Here is a 20,249-nt window from a genome sequence, read left to right on the forward strand (position 1 = left end):
TCTTTTCTCTCCCTACTTTCTTTTTCTTTCTTGATTTCAATTCTTTAAAGATAATAAGGTAGAAGGAAAAGTATATATATTTCATCAAAAAATAAATAAGGATTTGGCGGAGAAAATGAATTGGTAGAAGGAAAAGTATATATATTTCATCTTACCTTCAGTAACATTTGAGTAGCTCCTTGCAGGTAACAGGCTTTTGCCCAACCAGGGCGCTTCATCCTGCAAAGCTGAGCGTCCATCAAAGCCCTGTCTCCTTCACCCAACTTAAGCCAGCAAAGGCTCCTATTTGAGAGCAGGGTTGCATCATCTGGGAAGTGCCTTGCAGCCTACATAAAAATAACGAGAATTACTTGCCACCACCAACATATAACACTGCACTTTTTTTTTTCTCAAACCTGCATGACATTTCATTAAAGTAGAAAGAGTATAGTTAACCACCCTAACACTGCACTTCTCTCGGGTAAAGTACACAATAAACAGGTAGGGCAGCTCATTTACTAGAGTGGTAAGCTAGAACTTAATTAGCCAAGCCAAATTAGGATACATGTCCATGCTACTCCATTCTCATATGATGGGTACATTTTCTCTTCTTTTTTGAAAGCTAAGTTACATTTTCTCTTGGTTCAGTGACCAAGGCAAACAAGTCCTAACAGATGACCACGCGTGGAAACAGGAGAGCTGAGAAGAAAGATGGTCTAGCAGTGAAGGTCGATGGGCTAACAGATACAAACGAGTCCATGAAGCTAATGATTGAGTTCCCACGTGTGGTATGGAGTAAATGCTAGACAGCGCTGCTTATCAAGGCTGCATCTCCCACAAGGTGTTGTTCAGTATATATGCCGATCATATGTGAAAACTTTTTCTTTCTGAAATGTGCCCATCATGTGAGAATGGAGGGAGTATATCATAACAGCCTTTTACAGATACTCCATCCAATCACAAACAAATGATGTTTTTGTGTTGTGTGAAGTATATCGTTTCAAACTTCAATCACAAATTATTTTTTATGTGCTGAGTTTTGATATTTGAAAATGACACAGGTAGTATTTTTTAATAAGAAAATAATATTATACTTTTTATGTATGTTACAAACATATTATAGCAAAAAATACTGGTCAACGTTGTGTCCTGGAGACCATGTCAATGCTCAAAATTTCATTTATTTATGACTTGAGGGAGTATACTTTAAGATGCTTTAGTTATAATTGAAATTGTGTAGTAAATCTGTTGTGCGATATTCTAGAAAAGTTTTCTAACAATGATGAGATTGTCAAAAGTATTCCACAATGAAATCATGTTACTAATGTAGAAAACTTAGTAGCATTGGCACTTAGTCACAACAGTGACCGCCTTCAATAGCAGCCCATGCCAGAATAGCATTATTAATTTCCCTACATAAAAATGTTAACTACCCAGAAACAAATTAAACAGAATGGAACTAACATAAAGGAGAGCACATACATTGTAATATTACTAAACCTTACTCGACATAGAAATTAATATAAACCATGTATAGATGCTTTAGTCTGGCCATCATATGCAAGCAATGGACCCAGTAATAATATGCAGTAGTTAATTTTCGAGATGTTAAGCTCCTGTTTATATCACTACTATTTGGAAAATTAAGTGCATGTCTTTATGACTAGTATCTCACAATAACAATGACTGGATAATTTGAAGAAAAGAGAAGTAGAGAAATCCTCACATTGCTAAGAGTATGAATGTGCTGGCCATCTTTGGTACGAGTTTGCTAGAGCTCTGTGGGAGTATGCTTCTGAATTTGTAGGATATGAGGTTGGAACAAAAAATATAAGGAAGTTGCTGGTAGATGGTTGAGTCACAAAAAGTTTGCAATAATGCATATGCCATTTCGGCCCTGTCTATATGGTGGCTTTGGCTAACTAGGAATGAATTTACATTTCGGAAACTGAGTTGGCAGGATAGGGTTAACAGAAATGGAGTTATTGTGTTGCTTACTGGGAACAAATTCAAGATACTCCTCACGATTAAGTGCATATGAAAATTCTGAAGGCACTCCAGATGTGAGTCAAGTAACAGCTGGAGTCGAGTTCAAAAAGGATCGGAGTTCTTGGCCATGTGCCGGTAAGCTAGCCAAGAACCCAGAAGAGGCTACGACTTAATTAAATTAGAGATTGAGTATGTTAGCTCCTCCCTCCTACCAAGCGCAAAACAGAAGGTACTTGATTACTTGATCCCTTCGCTCTGTTGTCTCCTGGTCATACATATGGCATATATATAGGAAGTAATATAGGGCCGTACAATATTGTAGGCCTGTATTGCTCACCATCACAATGCGCTCTCGGTGGCTAGCCAAACCGTTTGTCGACTGTTGAAATCTCTATGCTGCAAACTACTAGTCTTGTTCGAACAAAATGGGGGCAGTGTTGTGGCTTGTCTTTCTTAAACTTAATACAAATCATACAACTGTAGATGATGCTACAGCAGATTAAGTGTAGGCTGAGAGAGATGATGCAATAATACCATAAAGAAGAGTTTTGCTGCAGTAACATAATCCTTTCTCTTGTATGCCTTGCTGCCTTCTAACTTCATATCAGCTGGTTCCATTCCGTACACGGGGTCATCCTGAAACAGCAAAATAAATCATTTGCCACAGAGGAATTGTGAGAAGATAAATAGTTACATTAATTAATTGATGACAGCAAGATTCTAGGGAAAGAAAATAAATATTTCTTATCCAACCATTGTATAGGTTCACTTCAACCATTTTTATGATTGCATAATCAATTACTTATTTTACACACAACACTAAATAGTTAAGGACATGCATTGAAGAAGTAATAATAGGAGGTGCTCTACTGCCATTGTTATCCAATGGTAACATAAACCAACAAAACGGAACTAAATTGACAATGATGTGTTGGGCTGTACCTCCAAAGATGGCATTGATTTCACGTGACTTATTATCCCATCAATGCTCCAATCATGTACATATGGAACACGTGAAGTTACTGGAAATAGAATTGCGACGTCTTTCCTTCTGTCCTTATTTGCAGCAATTTCAATTGGAAGGTTACCAAACTGTTAAGGGGAAACTAATATAAATTTTACAGTAGCATTTGCAGAAAGATAACAAAAATAACAGAAGTGCAACCTCTGTAAGCATGAACACAAGGTCTGTGATAATACATATAGAAGTGTAGTACCGCAGTTCATAATTCATATAGGGGAGAAAGGGGAAAAAAAGAACACCTTCAATCAATACAGCTGAACTTTACAGTAATACAAATTACATAGGATAGTTGTTCGAAAAAAATACATAGGATTCTGACCTGAATTTCACAAGTAGTGCCTTGAGCTCAAAGAACTAGAAAAGAACTCGCTAGTCATTGTACTAAAATCACCATCACAGTTACTCAAAACCAAACAAACTGAATATCTGGAGCTGAAGAGATCAGATTCAATCATCTAACTTTTTAAACATTTACTCTACCTTTCAGTATTCCTCCACATTATAGTTACTAATGGCTTGTTGCTTCATCAGTCCAGCCAAGGAGCAAGAGACTATGATAGGAAGCAAAACTAAGCCCATCATGACACTTAAAACACAACTTTTCTCTGACAATGAGTAACTCTACAAAAATTCAGACCATATGAGTGATATAAAAAAAATGATTACCTAGAATAATGTTAATTGTCTAATGTTCACAACTATATGTGGATAAAAATGGTAACATTATTTTGGGGAAAAACAATTATCATAACAAAAACTTGATCGTCGATGTCTATTGTAGTATTGCGATATATTTGCATAACACAATAAAAGAAAAATTCATATAATTTCCATATCACAGATACGAATAGCAGTGATGATATTCTTAGTCAACTGCAAGCAATTTAGAACACTTTACAGGAATGACCCTTTTTCGCCTTGTGTTAGAAGTTTACTCAAGATAACAGAATAAAATTTGGTAAGATGGCACAAAACTTAGGCATAAGCTATCAAGCTATTAAATATAAAACCGAAAATTCAATCTCTCAACAAACTCACATTTATAGACATACCAAGAAATATTGCCTTTACAAAATCACAGCTCACATTAATTATAACCAATCTAAGATTTTACTACGTGGATAATCTGTTTAGTTATGATGGAAAGATCTAAACACAAGAGCAAAAATCTTAATCTAAGCCAAAAATAGGGTGTCAGCATGACATTGATATCATCTCACACGGATCCATATGATAAGTAGATGAATAAAGAGAACTGCACGCATGCATGCACTTTGTTCAAACAACAGGCCAATGTCCACAAGGTATTTGCACTTATAATTATTTGTGCATTTAGGAAGAAAAAAAAGTCATGGTCACTAAGGACAATTTGGAACCATTCATGGCATTCCCAGATTGACTTTGAGAAGGAAACAAAAACCTAGATCACTAAGTTCTGCTTATTAGCCTTTGCAAAAATTCACAGTTTTGCAAAGGTTATTTAATATTTTCTTGTGTCTGAAAAGTCTCTCCATGTTTGGTGAAAAAAAAAGCATGTGGCAGCGAAGCGAAAAGTAAGAACTCACATCATCACGAAAATTAGGATCTGCACCAGCCTCCAGTAAGCACTTGTAGAAGTCAGTCAAGCCTTTTTTGACAGCAAATAATAAGGGGGTTATAGTCCCAACACCCTTCACATCAGCTCCAGCCTAACACAAATAATGTTGTGTTAACCATTGTTCCGCTAGGCGCTAGGCGCAATCTAGGCGATGACCCTCAGCCTAGAGACTAGTCGGGAGTAATCGCGCCTAGGCGCTGCTAGGCGTTTTGGCGTTTTGCCATACAACTTGTAATATATATGGCAATCTAGGTTATATATATATATATATATATATATATATATATATATATATATATATATATATATATATATATATATATATATATATAATATTATGTATATATAGCAAAAAATGCTGAATATATATGGGCTATAGTAAATAAAAGATAGGGTCAGTAGACATACCTGATACTTTGGTGGCTTAATCTTGCATGTTCCTTCCTCCTGCATCACATTTTGACATCTTGTAAATACTAAATAGTCAATAGACAGCGGTTCATGAGAAAAAAATAGGAAACAACAAGTTGTCACTTATCTCAATCATTTCAGCCACCTCCAATCCATGAGCATACTATATCAGCAGCTAATAATTAGAAATTTTAAAGCATAAATACAAGCACATAGCAGCAGCCAGCAGTACAAGTGCACAACACAATTTATAAATAAAGGACGTCACAGCACTACAGCAGCAGTTCATACAACACAAACACAAGCACAAGCAAATAGTTCATACCCCTCAAGGGTTCACACAGTCACATAGCACACAACATAGCACACAACATAGCACACAACAACAGTTCATAAGAGCTCCCTTGCCTCACTCACTCATCCTCATCCTCATCAGACTCATACTCTTCTTCTTCGGACGAAAACTCTTCTCCTTCATAGAGCTCCCTTGCCTCCCTCACACTACCACTTCTACGCCGCTCAAGCTGCTCTTCTGCTCCCACTGCCTCTCCAATAACAGCCCAAGGTATCCCTGTACCTTCCATCTCATCCTCATCTTCCTCATCTCTAAAGACAACTAATGCGCAATCATCTCCACCCTCTTGGAGAAAACCTTGAACTTCAGTTGTATCACTAGACAATAGAACATCAGTGATCTTCTTTGTCTTGATCTTTTCTCTCTTACTAAGCAGCCTGTTGTTGAATTGAATATAGACCAACTTTTCGAGGCGGGCTGTAGTTAGTCTATTCCTCTTCTTAGTGTGTATCTATAAATTAAAAATAAGAGCATTTTCAGTTGTGCAATTTAATTATAATGCTGCTGAAATGTTCATAATAGATAGGTATTAACCCCTTCAAACCCACTCCAATTTCTTTCACAACCAGAAGCACTTGATGTCAAAGATAAGATCCTTGTAGCCATCTTCTATAAAGCTGGTGTGTGGCTTCCATACAACCTCCACCATGAGGCTGAAATAAAAGAAAAATACCCCTATTAGTTAGAAAACAGCAAACATCCATGTTAGAAAATAGCAAACAGCAATGTATTTGTTACTTAACACCTCTACCTGGATTGTAATCAAAGTTTTCAAAAGTCCTTGCTAGCTTCTTGCTAAATGCTCCTTCTCTATTTTGAAACTTTTTCAATTCAATGTTGGCAGCTTGATCTTGCTTGTCCTCGTCATGATAATAAAATTGCTCAACACAAGCTATAAATGCTTCATTCATTTTGGGCTCATCAAAGATTGATGGGTTAGTAAAGCTATAGTGTGGATTGAGCAAATTAGCTGTCAAATGCAATAGAGAATCAAGTCTTCCCTTCATCTTCTTCTCAATAACAGCTAGTACATCCTTGAATCGAGTCTCATTATTGCCAAAGACCTCTTTGATCTCTCTCTCTTTGCCTTTAGTAGTTCTCCATAAATGAAACCCATGGATGCCTTCACATCCCCATCAGCCAAACGGAGGACTTTGAACAATGGCTCAAAAACAGCCAATATTAGCTTCACTTCCTTCCAAAAGGTTGGACTCAATATAGTTGCTGTGGCATCTTTTCCTTTCTTTGATTTCACATCCTTCAATGAGTCCCACCTAGTATGAACCACCATTTTTCTTAGCTGGTCCTTCTTCTCTAGCATGCTGTTCAAAGTGAGAAAGTTTGAAGCAAACCTAGTCACTCCTGCCCTCACTACCTCTTTCCCCTCCGTGAAGTATCTCAAGCAGTCCAATGTTCTTGTGTGGCCATAGACAAATATGGTAAATGCCTTTGCTTGGTCAATCACTTTCTTGAACCTAGGCATGTTGCCAATTCCTTGGAGCATCAAGTTGATTGTGTGAGCTGCACAAGATGTCCAAAATATCTGTGGTCTCTTCTCAAGCAATAGCTTCTTTGCTCCCATGTTGTTAGAGGCATTGTCGGTCACTACTTGCACTACATTTTCGGGACCCAAGTCTTCAATTGCTTTGTCCACTAGTTCAAAGATGACTTCACTTGTGTGTGACACATCTGACATCTCTTTTGAGCTGATGAATTCAGTTCCTTCAGCACAATTAATGCACAGATTCATTATGCTTCTCCTCTTCCTATCTGACCAAGCATCGGTCATAACAGAGCACCCATTTTTCAACTTCTCAGCTTGACATTCCTGCATCAAACTCTTGGTTCTTGCATATTCTTGTTCCAGCAATTTCTCTCGCAGTAAATCATCACTTGGAGGCTGAAATCCAGGTCCAAACTGTCCAATTGCTTCACACATTTGCTTGAAGTCATCATTGTCACATGCATTGAAAGGTATTGCTGCAAATGTATAAAAAAAGAAGCCAAATTTGTGTTCAGTACAGGAATAACAACAGCTAATGAATTTTAAAATGCAAATACAGATTAGTATAGTAGTAATTTACCATGATTATAGACCCATCTTGCAATATACTTGTACACCTCATTTGATCTTTCTTTCCAAAGTTCTTTGTTCAGCTGCTGTTGCTTTAAAGACTCAGTCTTGGTAGCTGTAGGATCAATAGCACGTGTCCATTTGTCAATAGGTCCTAATTTGTGAGGCTGTGAACTACCAACACAAGTGACTTCCTCTGACTCTCCAACCCTAGACACATCCACTTCCGCTCTAAGTTCTAGCTCACGGACAGTCTTCTCCTCCCTCTTCCTTTTTGCATCTTCTAATGCTTTCTTGCACTTTGCTTTAGCCTCCGAAGCCTGCTGTGTTCTAGCTGGACATTTAGTCACATTCTTTCCTTCATGAGCCAAATGCTGCTTCAGCCTATAAATCCCCTCCCCTCATCTCCTTATTACAAAGGTTGCACCTAACCTTGTCCTTGTTGTTAGCATCAACAAGAACACCATACTCCCATCCAACATCATCTGAGTTCCTTTTCAGCAGATTCACTGCCTCAGTGCTGGCTCCATCAACTTGTACATTCTCTGATGTCGGCATCCTACAGTTAGGCAATGGGCACGCATTGAAATAACTCAAATAAGTCCATGCCTGCTAATATGCTTATTCATCCTAGTACTAGAAAATAAAGACTAACAAGCCAATCTCTCCTAGAACATTTAGTCCATGCCTGCTCACTGCTCATTCAGTTCTACTCTAAAAAAGCATATTAGCAGTCTAATTTCAAGTGCAAGCCAAACATACCTTGGTGGCTTCCTTGAGCAGGAGGGTCGTCTGTTATTCCTATTCGGCCTGACTTAGCTTGCTGAATAAGTGTGTAGTGTACTCACATGGATGGATTGGATGGAGACAGACTGCTAACTATCAGACTCTGCTAACTGAAACAAAAAGACTGGCATTGAGTACTAAACACAGGGACTACATCCAACAGATACGAATTGTGAACCATCAAAAGCTAAATCAAGCTTTCAGTACCCAAAGCTACTCAATGCATTCTGAACAGTAGTACACAATACATGAGAATTCAATTACTGCAACATAAAAGTTATTAGTACTACTTGCGTAGTATTTCCCCTGGTCACCGAACATGTGCTTTACTATTTGTAAGCTTTTCTTTTTCGCAAAAGCCAATCAAATTCTGCAACAATTGAATGATGGTAACCGAATGAACTAGTATTGGAACCAGCACTCAACCTACTGGTTTCACAAAAAAAAATCAGAGACGACTGGCAGCAATGATAGCCTACCGCTGCGGGCAACCACACATCTTGGAGCAGGGGAGGGGACTGACCTTGGAGTAGGGGAGGGGACTGACCTTGGAGCAGGATGAGGCCGTCGGCGGTGAGGACCTTGCAGACTTGGAGGCTGGAGCAGTGCAGCGGGGAGGAGGTTCGAGGAGCAGTGCGGCCGGCGGAGCTTCCCAGGCTTGGAGGAGCAGTGCCAGCGGGTGGAACTTCCCAGGCGAGGAGAAGCAGTGCCGGCGGGTGGACCTTCAGGCGGGGAGGAGCAGAGCCGGCTGGTGGACCTTCAGGCGGGGAGGAGGTGAGGAGCAGAGCCAGCGGGTGGACCTTCAGGCAGGAGCGGCGTCTGGGAGCGGGAAACGTCTGGGCGGCTCTTATCCTTCCCGCGCGCGACGCCATGCGCGCGCGCGCTTCCGCAGCTGGGCCGCCCGCCTACGCGCCGCCTACAGCGTCTGCGCCCGCCGAATCGGCGCCGAGTCGCCGCCAAGCGCCGCCTAGGCGCTGCGCCCGCCTAGGACCCCGACTAGCCCCCTAGGCCAGGTGACGGGCGTCGACTACCGACTAGTCGCGCAGAATCGCGCCTAGGAGAGCGCCTAGCGGAACAGGGGTGTTAACCCTCTATGTAAGTATATAAGAATTTGTATTCCTTTCCCTCTTATGTGCTATTTAAGAAATGAAAAGTTCTTTTTATTATTTGAGATTACAGGTTCAGAAGAGAAATCACTTACTTATCCAAAGGAAGATAACTCTCTTTTTTTTCCTCAAACACACAGGAGAGCTGAGCATCTTTGTATTAAGAGAGGAAAAAAAGTCCAAATACAACCCCATCACCTTACCTTGGACTAGAGTAAGGGATGTGACTGAAACAATACCGGACTATTACAAACAAATGATAAAAAGGGACCTGACCAACACTAGACCTCTACTAATTAGCAACTATAGCACTCCCTTGGCTCGGCAGTAAGCCCTTTGGCGCCAGAGATTTGCCATAGGTGAAAATGGATAGCTTTGCAGACATGCCACTCCTTTGTGGATTACTCTTTTAGCACTATGTGTAGTTTTCAAGTTTGCTTTGTTATACCACTTCAAAAACTCGACACATGTCAAGTTGGCAGCAAGTGTGTTGGCCAGATCTGGTGCGCACACTACCAAAAGGGCCTAAAGCATAATGGTAGACGAAACAAAACATTAATCCATGGGGGGTGGGGAGAATATTGGATATGTGCCCCAAAGGCGAATTATCTTGACTCTCTGGTCACCAATATTGAAAATCAATGGTTGAGGAGACAACTGAGTCCACTAAGGTAGGAAGATGCACAAGTTTAACAAGGGTATGTGGTTAGTTTGTATTTTTAATTCATTCATGTGCAAAGAGCTCAAATCTCAAATAAAAAAATGAGGGGATAGTTACTGATCTTATCAAGAGTTCAAAGAAAAACAATGTCTGTCAGATGAATACCTTAACCAGAAGCTTCACACATTCCAGTGAGCCAGCAGTGAGAGCGGCCATAAGAGGTGTGTACACACTGTTTGTAACTGTTGGTCCAGTGATAAAGCCCCCCCTCTCCCCCACTCTAACACCTGGGTTTTAGGGTCGGAGTGGCTAGAGGGATGGGAGGGAAAGGGAAAGGGCGCGGCTGTGGCGTGTGCAGCGCCGGCGGCGGGCATAGCCCATGCGCCAGTGGGCGCGGCAGCAGCGGAGGCGGCGGCGGCGGCAGCGGCCAGGGTCCGCGCGCGCATAACAGTAGAAACAGAGGAGGCGGCAGCAGAAACAGAAGGAAGAGCAGCGCCAGAGGAAGGAAGGGGAAGGAAGGAGGAGAGGGGTGGAGGTGGCGGCGGCCGGCCGTCCATGGCCGCAAGGACGGCGCCGGCGGCGCCGGCGGTGCCTACAGGAGCAGGAGGCGGCGCCTGCGCGGCGTCCGCTACTCCGGTGTGACAGCACGGGGCCCCTTTACACCCTTCGCCTTCCTTCTTCCGATGCACCACTCTCGCCTTCTTCTTCGCCCTGGCCGTCTTGGTCTGCCGCTTTTGCCACGACGCCGTCTTCCACCACCTGGCACCGCCGTCTTGCTCACCCTGGCCGCGATGTTCTGGCTCAGCTCAGTCGTAGTACCAATGTTCCTGGTACTAGGGCTCCTGCTGAGCCCCTCTGCCATGCGTGCCAGCTCGGTCGTCATGTTCGGCTCCCTTTTTCTTCTTCTTCGCATGCGACGCATGCATTTGACCTTGTTCACTGTGACCTGTGGACCTCTCCTGTACTTAGCCTTTCTGGTTATAAGTACTATCTGGTGGTGGTCAACGACTTCTCGCACTACTCTTGGACATTTCCTTTGCGCGCCAAGTCTGAAACCTTCCCCACCCTCCTCCACTTCTTTGCCTGGGTGTCCACTCAGTTCGGCCTCACCGTTAAGGCCGTCTAGTGTGACAACGGGCGGGAGTTCGACAACTCCACCTCCCGTTCTTTCTACCTCTCTCGGGGTGTTCAGCTGCGTATGTCTTGTCCATATACCTCTCCTCAGAACGGCAAGGCTGAGCGGATGATTCGCACGACGAACGACGTCGTGCACACCCTTCTGATCTAGGCTTCTCTGCCCCCGTGCTTCTGGGCTGAGAGCCTCCACACCGCCACCTACTTGCTCAACCGTCTTCCGTCCACTGCTTCTCCAGCTCCCACTCCACACCACACTCTTTTCGGTACCACTCCTCGCTACAACCACCTTCGGATTTTCGGGTGTGCGTGTTACCCTAACACCTCCGCCACTGCTCCTCACAAGCTGGCGCCCCTCTCGACTCATTGTGTGTTCCTTGGTTACTCCCCTGACCACAAGGGGTACCGATGCTTTGACCTCACCTCTCACCGCGTCCTGATCTCCCGACACGTCATCTTTGACGAGTCGGATTTCCCCTACTCTACCTCCTCTACACCTTCTCCTGACCCCGAGTTGGCGTCTCGGTTTTCGACTAACCCGGTGGTTCAGCCACCATTACCTGTCTGTCCTTTTCCTGCAGGCTTTCCCGGCACGCCGGCACCATTTCCGGTGATCCCTGCTGCGCCGAGCGCGGCCCCGGTGCCCGCGGTCGCGCCACACGCGCTCCCCGGACCTCCGGTCGTGCCGCGCGCGGACCCGGTATCACCCGCTGCGCCACGCGTGGCCCCGGTGCCTTCACCTGCACCTGCATGGTATGCTCAGCCGGTGCAGGTGTACCGGCGTCGCTCGGCACCGACCACGACACCGCAGCGGTATTCTGAGCCGGTGCAGGTGTACCAGCATCGTTCGGCGCCGACACTAGCGCCGCCTCCTGCGACGCCGACGCCGGAGCCGTCGCCACCGCCGCCTCCTCCGGCTCCCTCTCGAGCCGAGCCGGAGGTATACCACCCGCCAGTCATCCATCGGGATCCTCGGCATATCCATCACATGGTGACTCGGCGGATGGCGTCTCCGGCCGCGACTCTCTCCACCACCGAGGGAGAGCCGTGGGTCTCTCCGGTACCCTCCTCTATCCGCGACGCCTTGGCGGATCCTCACTGGCGTCGCGCGATGAAAGAGAAATACGCGGCTCTTCTTGCCAACCAGACGTGGGACCTCGTGCCGCGTCCGTCTGGTTGCAATGTGGTGACTGGCAAGTGGATCTGGACGCATAAGCGTCGGGCTGATGACACACTGGAGCGCTACAAGGCTCGCTGGGTTCTCCGTGGGTTCACACAGCGGCCTGGTGTGGACTATGATGAGACCTTCAGCCCAGTCGTGAAGCCCGCTACGGTGCGCACGGTCCTCTCGCTTGCACTCTCGCGTACTTGTCCTGTGCACCAGCTGGACGTGAAGAATGCATTTCTTCACGGCACCTTGTCAGAGACTGTTTACTGCTCTCAGCCTGCGGGATTTGTGGACTCGAGTTGTCCGGATATGATCTGCCGGCTCAACAAGTCTCTCTATGGACTGAAGCAGGCTCCACGGGCTTGGTACTCTCGGTTCGCCACGTTCTTGCTGACACTGGGGTTCACCGAGGCCAAGTCTGACACGTCTCTCTTCATCTACCGCCGTGGGGATGAGACGGCATATCTGCTGCTATATGTCGATGACATTATGCTCACAGCTTCCAGTCAGCAGTTGCTTCAGAGTGTTATCTCCTCTCTGCAGCAGGAGTTCGCTATGAAGGATCTTGGTCAGCTCCACCACTTCTTGGGCATCACTGTTGAGCCTCGCCCGTCTGGTCTTCTCCTTCACCAGCGGCAGTACGCCCTCGGTATTCTGGAGCGGGCTGGGATGACTGATTGCAAGCCCAGCTCCACTCCAATCGACACTCAGGTGAAGCTGTCTGCTCATCTGGGTGATCCGGTGGCTGATCCTACTGCCTACCGGAGTCTGGCCGGTGCTTTACAGTACCTCACCTTCACCAGGCCGGACCTCACCTACGCTGTTCCGCAGGTTTGTCTCCACATGCATGATCCCCGGGAGTCACAACTTGCTGCGCTGAAGCGTCTCCTCCGGTACGTCCGTGGCACTGTGGACCTCGGCCTGGTACTTCACCGCTCGTCCTCTACTGAGCTGGTGGTCTACACCGACGCTAACTGGGCTGGCTGTCCGGACACTTGTCGCTCCACCTCCGGCTACGCCGTCTTCCTGGGCAGCAACCTGGTCTCCAGGTCGTCCAAGCGGTAGCCTTTTGTCTCCCGCTCCAGTGCCGAGGCGGTGTACCGGGCTGTCGCTAACGGCGTGGCGGAGGCGTCCTGGCTACGACAGCTCTTGGCGGAGCTCTACAGCCCGCTTGCCAAGAGTACGCTCGTCTACTGCGACAACGTCAGCGCCGTGTATCTCACCACCAACCTCGTCCAGCATCAGCGGACGAAGCACGTGGAGATCGACCTACACTTTGTGCGCGATAGAGTCGCCATCGGCGATGTTCGGGTACTCCATGTCCCGACTACCTCCCAGTTTGCTGACGTCTTCACCAAGGGCCTGCCCTCCTCGACCTTCTCGGAGTTTCGAACCAGCCTCAACGTAGCCGGTGGCTAGTTGTGGCTACGGGGGGGGGGGGGGGGGTATTTGCCCTTTGTACTCTCATCTTGTCCAGTCTTGAATACCGCTGCGTCGGTTGTTCAGACTGCGGGGGGGTGTTAGTTTTCTTGTTGTCCAGTCTTGAACACCGCTGCGCCGGTAGTTCAGACTGCGGGGGGTGTTGGAGTATATTGAGCCCATGTGTATAGTGGCCCATGTATAGGTTCTATATATACCCACCCATCTATGGTTGGAGGAATACAAGCAAGCATTATTCTCTCATACTCTCTCTCTTTCATGGTATCAGAGCCAGGTCCCGGGTTCGAAACCCACCAGCCACGTATTTCTTCCGCTGCGCGATTTCCCCTGCGGGGTTCGCTGAGGCCAGCAGCCACAGGCGCGGCGCGGCGCGGCGCGGCTCGCTCGCCGTAGGGGGAATGTTGGTCCAGTGATAAAGCCCCCCTCTCCCCCACTCTAACACCTAGGTTTTAGGGTCGGAGTGGCTAGAGGGGGTGGTCTAAGTGTAACCTTGTTACACTAACAAGAAAGACTGGAAAAATCAGTGCCATACATGATTAAAGATAGCAGAAATATTTGATCTTTGAAACAGGGTTTTTTTTTTATGTTTTTGCAATCAGATTTTGAAAGAGGAATACCGTGTTAACCAACCTTAATGAAAAAAGTGGACAAAAGAAAGTAGTCCGTTCCACCAGACAAAAAAAACTTGTAATCAATAATGTGGACCTTGTTATTATATGGGATAGACAAGCTAGTGACATACATCTGCATGGTTGTCCAACAAAACCTTCATAGCATTATACTGCTTACAGGCAGCAGCCATATGCATGGGTGTCGATCCAATACCAAAAAATGAATGAATATCAGCTCCTTTTGAGAGCAAGGCTTTTACTATTTCACAATTTCCTAAATCAGAAATATAGAATACAGCAGGTTATTAGTTAATAATTACACAAGTATAAAAATACAGAGCATTCCACAGGCTATCTGTAATACAGAATATCAATAAGTTATTTGCTGTTGTCTCTCTTTCCTATATCTAAACATTAAGATAATGCTCCCTCCATCCACCCAATGCAAGACATATATTCATTCATAAATGTAAACTTCATAATATTGACTAACAACAGTTAAAATTACGTGTTTGTTTAGTTTACAAAAGTTGCATGATAAATTCATACTCAATTTTTTAAAGATGATATTGATTTTATAGCAATAGATAATACATTAATTGTAAGGGAAGTTAATGGTCAAAAATGTACTTGTAAAGTGTTTCAAAAAATGTACTTGTGAAGACTTTATGCCTTACAATGATGGATAGACCTAGTGCGTAGTATACCTCCCAAGGTTAAGAGTTTCACCTTAATATGTTTTTCATGTTCAACATCAGATCTGAAGTTTATTCAGTTACTCTAGGAACTAACTTGTCAAATAATTATGCTTCAACATCTGGACAAGTAAATAGTTGGGTTTTGTACACACTTGACTGATGTAGGTACAGATCACATTTTGTTAGATGAAGGGTACAAATGCATAATGCACATATCTTGATCATGACAGTTTTTTTAGACTTAAAGGTAGCAATTAAATAGCTTCGCACAAACATAGCCAATAAAGATACAGCCCATTTCCCTTTTTATTACCTACAACCTACATGCCATAATCTGGTTCAAATTTCATTACATCACTTTAAACAAATAAATAAAGAGCTTTAAGACATAGTGTCAGGCACACGTAGGAAAGAGATAAGTATACATAGGGAGAGACCTCCTGCAGCTGCTAAATGGAGAGGGGTGGACCCATTTGCATCAGGCTTATCCGGATTAGCACCATGATCCAGAAGATATTGTACGGTGTCCACAGTGTCACCACGAATGGCATAGACCAGAGGTGTCTTTCCTACCAGGAAACATCAAGAGTAGAAGTATACTGCATAAGAAATTCATCATAAAAAAAACAATAGAAATTAGGAATATTCCAAAATGAAATTCATACCACAAACAAAAGCTATCTAAACATGCATCTGTGGCCAAAAATATACATAGAAAATTTTATATACAGTAGGATATATTAAAGTTCAGAAAGGATGTGACTTTTATGTGGCAGGTACCATACATGAACATATCTTGGCACATGGCACTGACACTTCACATAGAAAACAGACAGGTAGCACCCAAAGGCCATGACAAAACATTAACAAGAACTGGGAAAACTAGTCTAACAGTAGTACAGTACCAATGTGCACCTAATCAAATAAATGTCATATTGTTCAACTTCAGTATGTGCATGTCAGTGTGAATTGCCAAAAAGTTAGATGCTTTAATAAGATTAAAGACAATCAGATATTAGTATACAATTAAAATGTCTGATGCAATGAAATCCAGAAGTTTCTGCAGAAACTAAGGCCAGGTACTTGTACGGTACAGGTGCACGTATAAGGAGAAAACGTTAAAGTCATTCTTTGTAGAAATCAAATTGATGCATGGAAAGAAAAACAAGCTGGCAGAATTTTCGGGGGTAAAAGTGTACTGAAGCTAGCATATAAATAAACTTTCTACTTATGCAACTGTTCCAACAGTATATGCTGCCTGCCTCTGGAACAAATGGACTTCTAAAATTAACCCAAACAAGGTAATTGATATATATCCGGGTCCATTGCCAAGTTTAAGCCTTGGATTTCTCAAAACAAGTTATATCCAGAGGGTAAACATATGTGTCGTTTTGGCATGAATAATTAGCTCAAGTTCCCTTCCCAATAGTAAACTTAGAAACTAGAAGAGTTACACGATCTTAGTTCACACCTAAAGTTCTTAACATCCTTAAAGGTTAATCTACAAAACATTTTACTGCGTAGTTGTAGAGCGTGCCAAACCAGAACATGGAATAGGGAAACCACATTGATAGAAGCAATCTTTCACATTATCATGCATCCGCATCATGTAAACCAGGTGAAACTCAACCCAATCAGATATCCAGCTTCAAGCTCATGGATTGAAATAAAGTAGATGAACAGATCCACTTCATGCTCCAAACAAGCAGCCGACGAATCCATCACATCACATATTCACAATAGACACATGCGGATGAATGAAACCAACTACCACTGAAAGTGCACCAATCGCAAGCCAAAAAAAAAAAAACTCTGGTCTAGAGAGGTGACCATATGTATCTACAACGATTAGGTGCAGGGGAAAGGAAAACCACCTGACTCATCAGCGGCGTTGACGTCTTGATGGAGCTCCTCGACCAGGTACGCGCACAGCGCCGTCCTCCCGGGGAAGGCAGCGATGTGCAGCGCCCCGGCACCACGGTCTTTCACGGCGGCCACCGTCTGCCCGAGGCGGCCCTTCCCAGCGTCCAGCACGCTAGCTATCCCTGCCGATGGGCGATACGGATCAACAAAATTGGGAACCCCCAATTCCCAAAATTACAAAAATCAGCGCGTGATCGAGCACCAGCGAACGGCGCGCGCACGTACTCTTGAAGCGCTGGAGGTCGCCGTCGGCCGCCGCCTGGAGGAGCCTCCGCTTCGGCGCGCCGGGACCTGAGGCAGGCGGAGGGCAGTGGCGAAGCCAGCCAAAGAAATGACCTAGTGCGGAGTTCTACGTTAAAATTTTTACACAGACAAAGCGAGGCGCCGAGGCTTGCTGCCCCGTTGCAGGTGCATGCGGCAGCGTTGCACGGAATCCGCTGACGCGGCTGGCAGGTGTCGAGATGGGGTTGCAGGACGGATGGACGCGGAGCGCCATCGCGCAACGATAGCAACGCGTCGGCGTGAGTGCCTGAGCGGGACTGCAGGCGGGGGTGGGTGGGGGTTGGATGGTGAACTGCCAAAGTCGCCAACGATGTCTGGTGCCAAAAAGACACAGCGTTGGGCTAGGCTGAACTCCTCGCCCGGATGGCCCACGAGATCACGAAGTCCTCTCGCAAAGTGCTCCAATGGCCCAATCTAAGTCTCGCGACTCTTGGTGGTAGAGGACCGTCGTCCTCGCGTTCGGGGGAGGGGACGCCATCGCACTGTCATGAGCCCCTGCCGGAGTTGAGAACGGGGGGATATTGTCAGTACCCACGAACCGGAGGAATCATCTACTACTATGGGTCGCCACATCATGAAGCCTAGTGTTAGTTTTGGCGGCAGCGAATGTGTTCGCTAGATGTGTCTACGCGCACGTATCAAGCCCAGCCCATATAAATGCAAGAGAGTCGCTGGTTAAAATACTGAGTGCATACGAGGAGGAAGGGTATCGAACAATTTGTATGAACTCTTATTCCTAACTTAAGTAATCTGTCATCTAAAAGCTAATGTCTGATTCTCCTCTGTTCTTCCTATGTTTCTCAGATCCATCCTACTTTTTGTTCCCCGTTACCTCTGCTGTTAATAATATATGCTTTGGACCTCGTCTAGAAGGACCTAGGGCGGCCGCCCGGGCTCGCCCTAGTGGTGGCTCCGCCACTGGTGGAGGGGGAGAGGGGTCGGGGTTACGGCTAGGGTTAGCCCACGTGAACGTAGCTAGCTAGGATTTGAGGGTCGCTTACCGCAGGTGAGAGGCGGCGCCATGGCTGGTGGCCGTGGCGGTGGCGATTGGTAGGGTTTTGGAGTGGGAGAGAGGGAATAGGGGAGGAGGGACGTGCAGGTGCGAGGCAGGAGGAAGAAACGGGTTGCGACTCGCGACGGCTGGACGGCGGGTCAATCGGGGGGTGGGGGGAAAATGCTAAGCACACAAGGCACGATCACACGAAGCGAGGCACATGGATTATAATTAATCCTATTAAATAAAACAGGTTAATTCCGTGATTTACTCATGTGTTGTTGAAGTGTGAGAACAGAATGAAAAACATTTAATGGAACGCTGCAAATGGATACGGTAGAATCCAAGTGCAAAACAGAGCGGAGAAAAATTATAAGAACGGTTCTCATCATCGAGTAGACAAAAAATTACAGTATGGTCATGGGTCCATACCATTACAGTTTTGTACTATATACAGTGCAAAAAAATAAAATAATTTTTGCGCCACTGAAAAACTTAAATTTTCACCAAAAATAAGTTAGATGTGATCCCTATGATCACTAGTGGAAAATGATGCATCGGTGACAAACGATATTCGTCACTGTATGGCCAAAATCTGTCATAAAGAAAATTTGGTGACGAATTAATGACGAAATTTGATATAACATGAAAGCCACGTCAAGTTTGTTCCACAACGACGGAATGCGAAAAACGTCACGAAACTGGTTTTTCTGGTGACAAAGGAACTTACGTCACCTAACTGTTTTTGCTTTGGCGACGCACCGCAAGAACGTCAACGGACATCCGGATCCACGTGTCCCCGTCAACGTCGTCAGCGTCGTTAGGTGCCGTCCCGGCAGCCCGTTTCGGCAACGGACAGACACGAGGCGGGCTAGCAGAACGACACGTGTCCAGCTGTTAGGAGCCTCCTGGTTCGGCCACGTGTCGCTTTCTTGCTTGTACACTTTTCACTTGAGGGTTTGGCCACCTGTCCCCTCTAGATTTGTGACACCTGTCCCGTGTGACGAACTTGTCTCTTTTTATCATAGATGTGGTCTGTTCAATGACAAAGCTAAAAACGTCAAGCGGAATAACGTCATGGATGCTACTATTTCTACTAGTAGATATAACAACTAAAAGTAATATAGTCGCACAGATAATCTTTTCTTTTTAAACAACCGGCATATATAAGCTCTTCCGCGCATATGATTACAGAGAATACAACAAGAAATAAATAAAGGATCCGGCTAACGTATGGCCGGCCGTAAGTTAGGCCGGCCGTACGTCCGCCCTTAATTTGGAAAGTAATCAATACTAGTGGCGCACTTTTCTATTCTAGCATATTTGCTTTTTTACATTTTTTTGCCCTGCGGCGGTTGCATCGTTTCTCTGACGCCATCAACAGCCCAGACATAATACATCATGCAATTCACTAGCATTTCAGCACATCATCAGATATGTGGTTTAGGAAAATAATAAGCATCATAGAACAAAAAAAATACTAGGCAACATACAAATTGTCAAGCATTCGATATGGCTCACCATCAGCTTCTCATGGAAATAAAAAGAACTATAAATGTCAAGCAACATCATGCATCTTACAACACAATTTTCAGACCTACAAACCCTATTGATTTGCCTACAGTTTTCACTGCTAGAAAGCATGACTATCAAGAAACCAGAAAAACAGTATGGGCAAAATTTGTTCAGAAATTGCTTAGGATTCATCATACAATACATGACCCAGAACTGCAAGATCAGGGACCTATGAGTTTAGTTTCCTAGTTTCAGCATAAGGACTGCATGATCGGAGGCTAGCAATTTTTCAGTTGTCTCCTGCCCTAACTATTTGGACTGTATAATCTCAAGATGACAACATGTTGAAAGGATTCTATGATAAAGATCCTATCAATGACTTCCTCAAACATGCAACCCTACTTATTTACAACATTTCATCCCATGCATCTTAGAAAACTGCACATGTGAAACAAAATAGTCCGAAAGATGAATGAACACATCATATTTCTTCCAATCACAT

The 20,249-nt window shown here is 44.8% G+C and overlaps 2 protein-coding genes across 4 annotated transcripts; both read right to left on the minus strand.

Annotated features, from left to right (window-relative positions):
• Window positions 1–146: 146 nt before the first annotated feature.
• LOC120654410 (ankyrin-1-like) lies at window positions 147–18,349 on the minus strand. The gene is made up of 11 exons (XM_039931938.1): window positions 18,240–18,349; window positions 17,182–17,247; window positions 16,908–17,078; window positions 15,471–15,602; window positions 14,467–14,609; window positions 14,214–14,222; window positions 10,148–10,252; window positions 4,558–4,680; window positions 2,911–3,060; window positions 2,503–2,604; window positions 147–326 (listed from the first exon to the last, which is right to left on the minus strand). Exons 1-11 carry the CDS (start codon window positions 18,259–18,261, stop codon window positions 147–149), a joined length of 1,203 nt encoding a protein of 400 aa, XP_039787872.1. The 5' UTR covers window positions 18,262–18,349.
• LOC120702112 lies at window positions 5,221–8,965 on the minus strand. 3 transcript variants are annotated; one of them, XR_005686299.1, is made up of 5 exons: window positions 8,763–8,965; window positions 7,862–7,988; window positions 6,107–7,335; window positions 5,890–6,008; window positions 5,221–5,806 (listed from the first exon to the last, which is right to left on the minus strand). XR_005686299.1 is itself a non-coding variant. In XM_039985883.1 (3 exons), exons 2-3 carry the CDS (start codon window positions 5,959–5,961, stop codon window positions 5,414–5,416), a joined length of 465 nt encoding a protein of 154 aa, XP_039841817.1. In that variant the 5' UTR covers window positions 5,962–6,008; window positions 6,107–6,955; the 3' UTR covers window positions 5,221–5,413. The 3 variants fall into 3 exon arrangements, 1 of the variants encoding a protein (XP_039841817.1); XR_005686298.1 differs by lacking the exon at window positions 8,763–8,965 and having other exon boundaries at window positions 7,862–8,185; XM_039985883.1 differs by lacking the exons at window positions 7,862–7,988; window positions 8,763–8,965 and having other exon boundaries at window positions 6,107–6,955.
• Window positions 18,350–20,249: the final 1,900 nt, after the last annotated feature.

Source organism: Panicum virgatum, chromosome 1K (assembly GCF_016808335.1).
Source record: "Panicum virgatum strain AP13 chromosome 1K, P.virgatum_v5, whole genome shotgun sequence".
Classification (NCBI taxonomy): Eukaryota; Viridiplantae; Streptophyta; class Magnoliopsida; order Poales; family Poaceae; genus Panicum; species Panicum virgatum.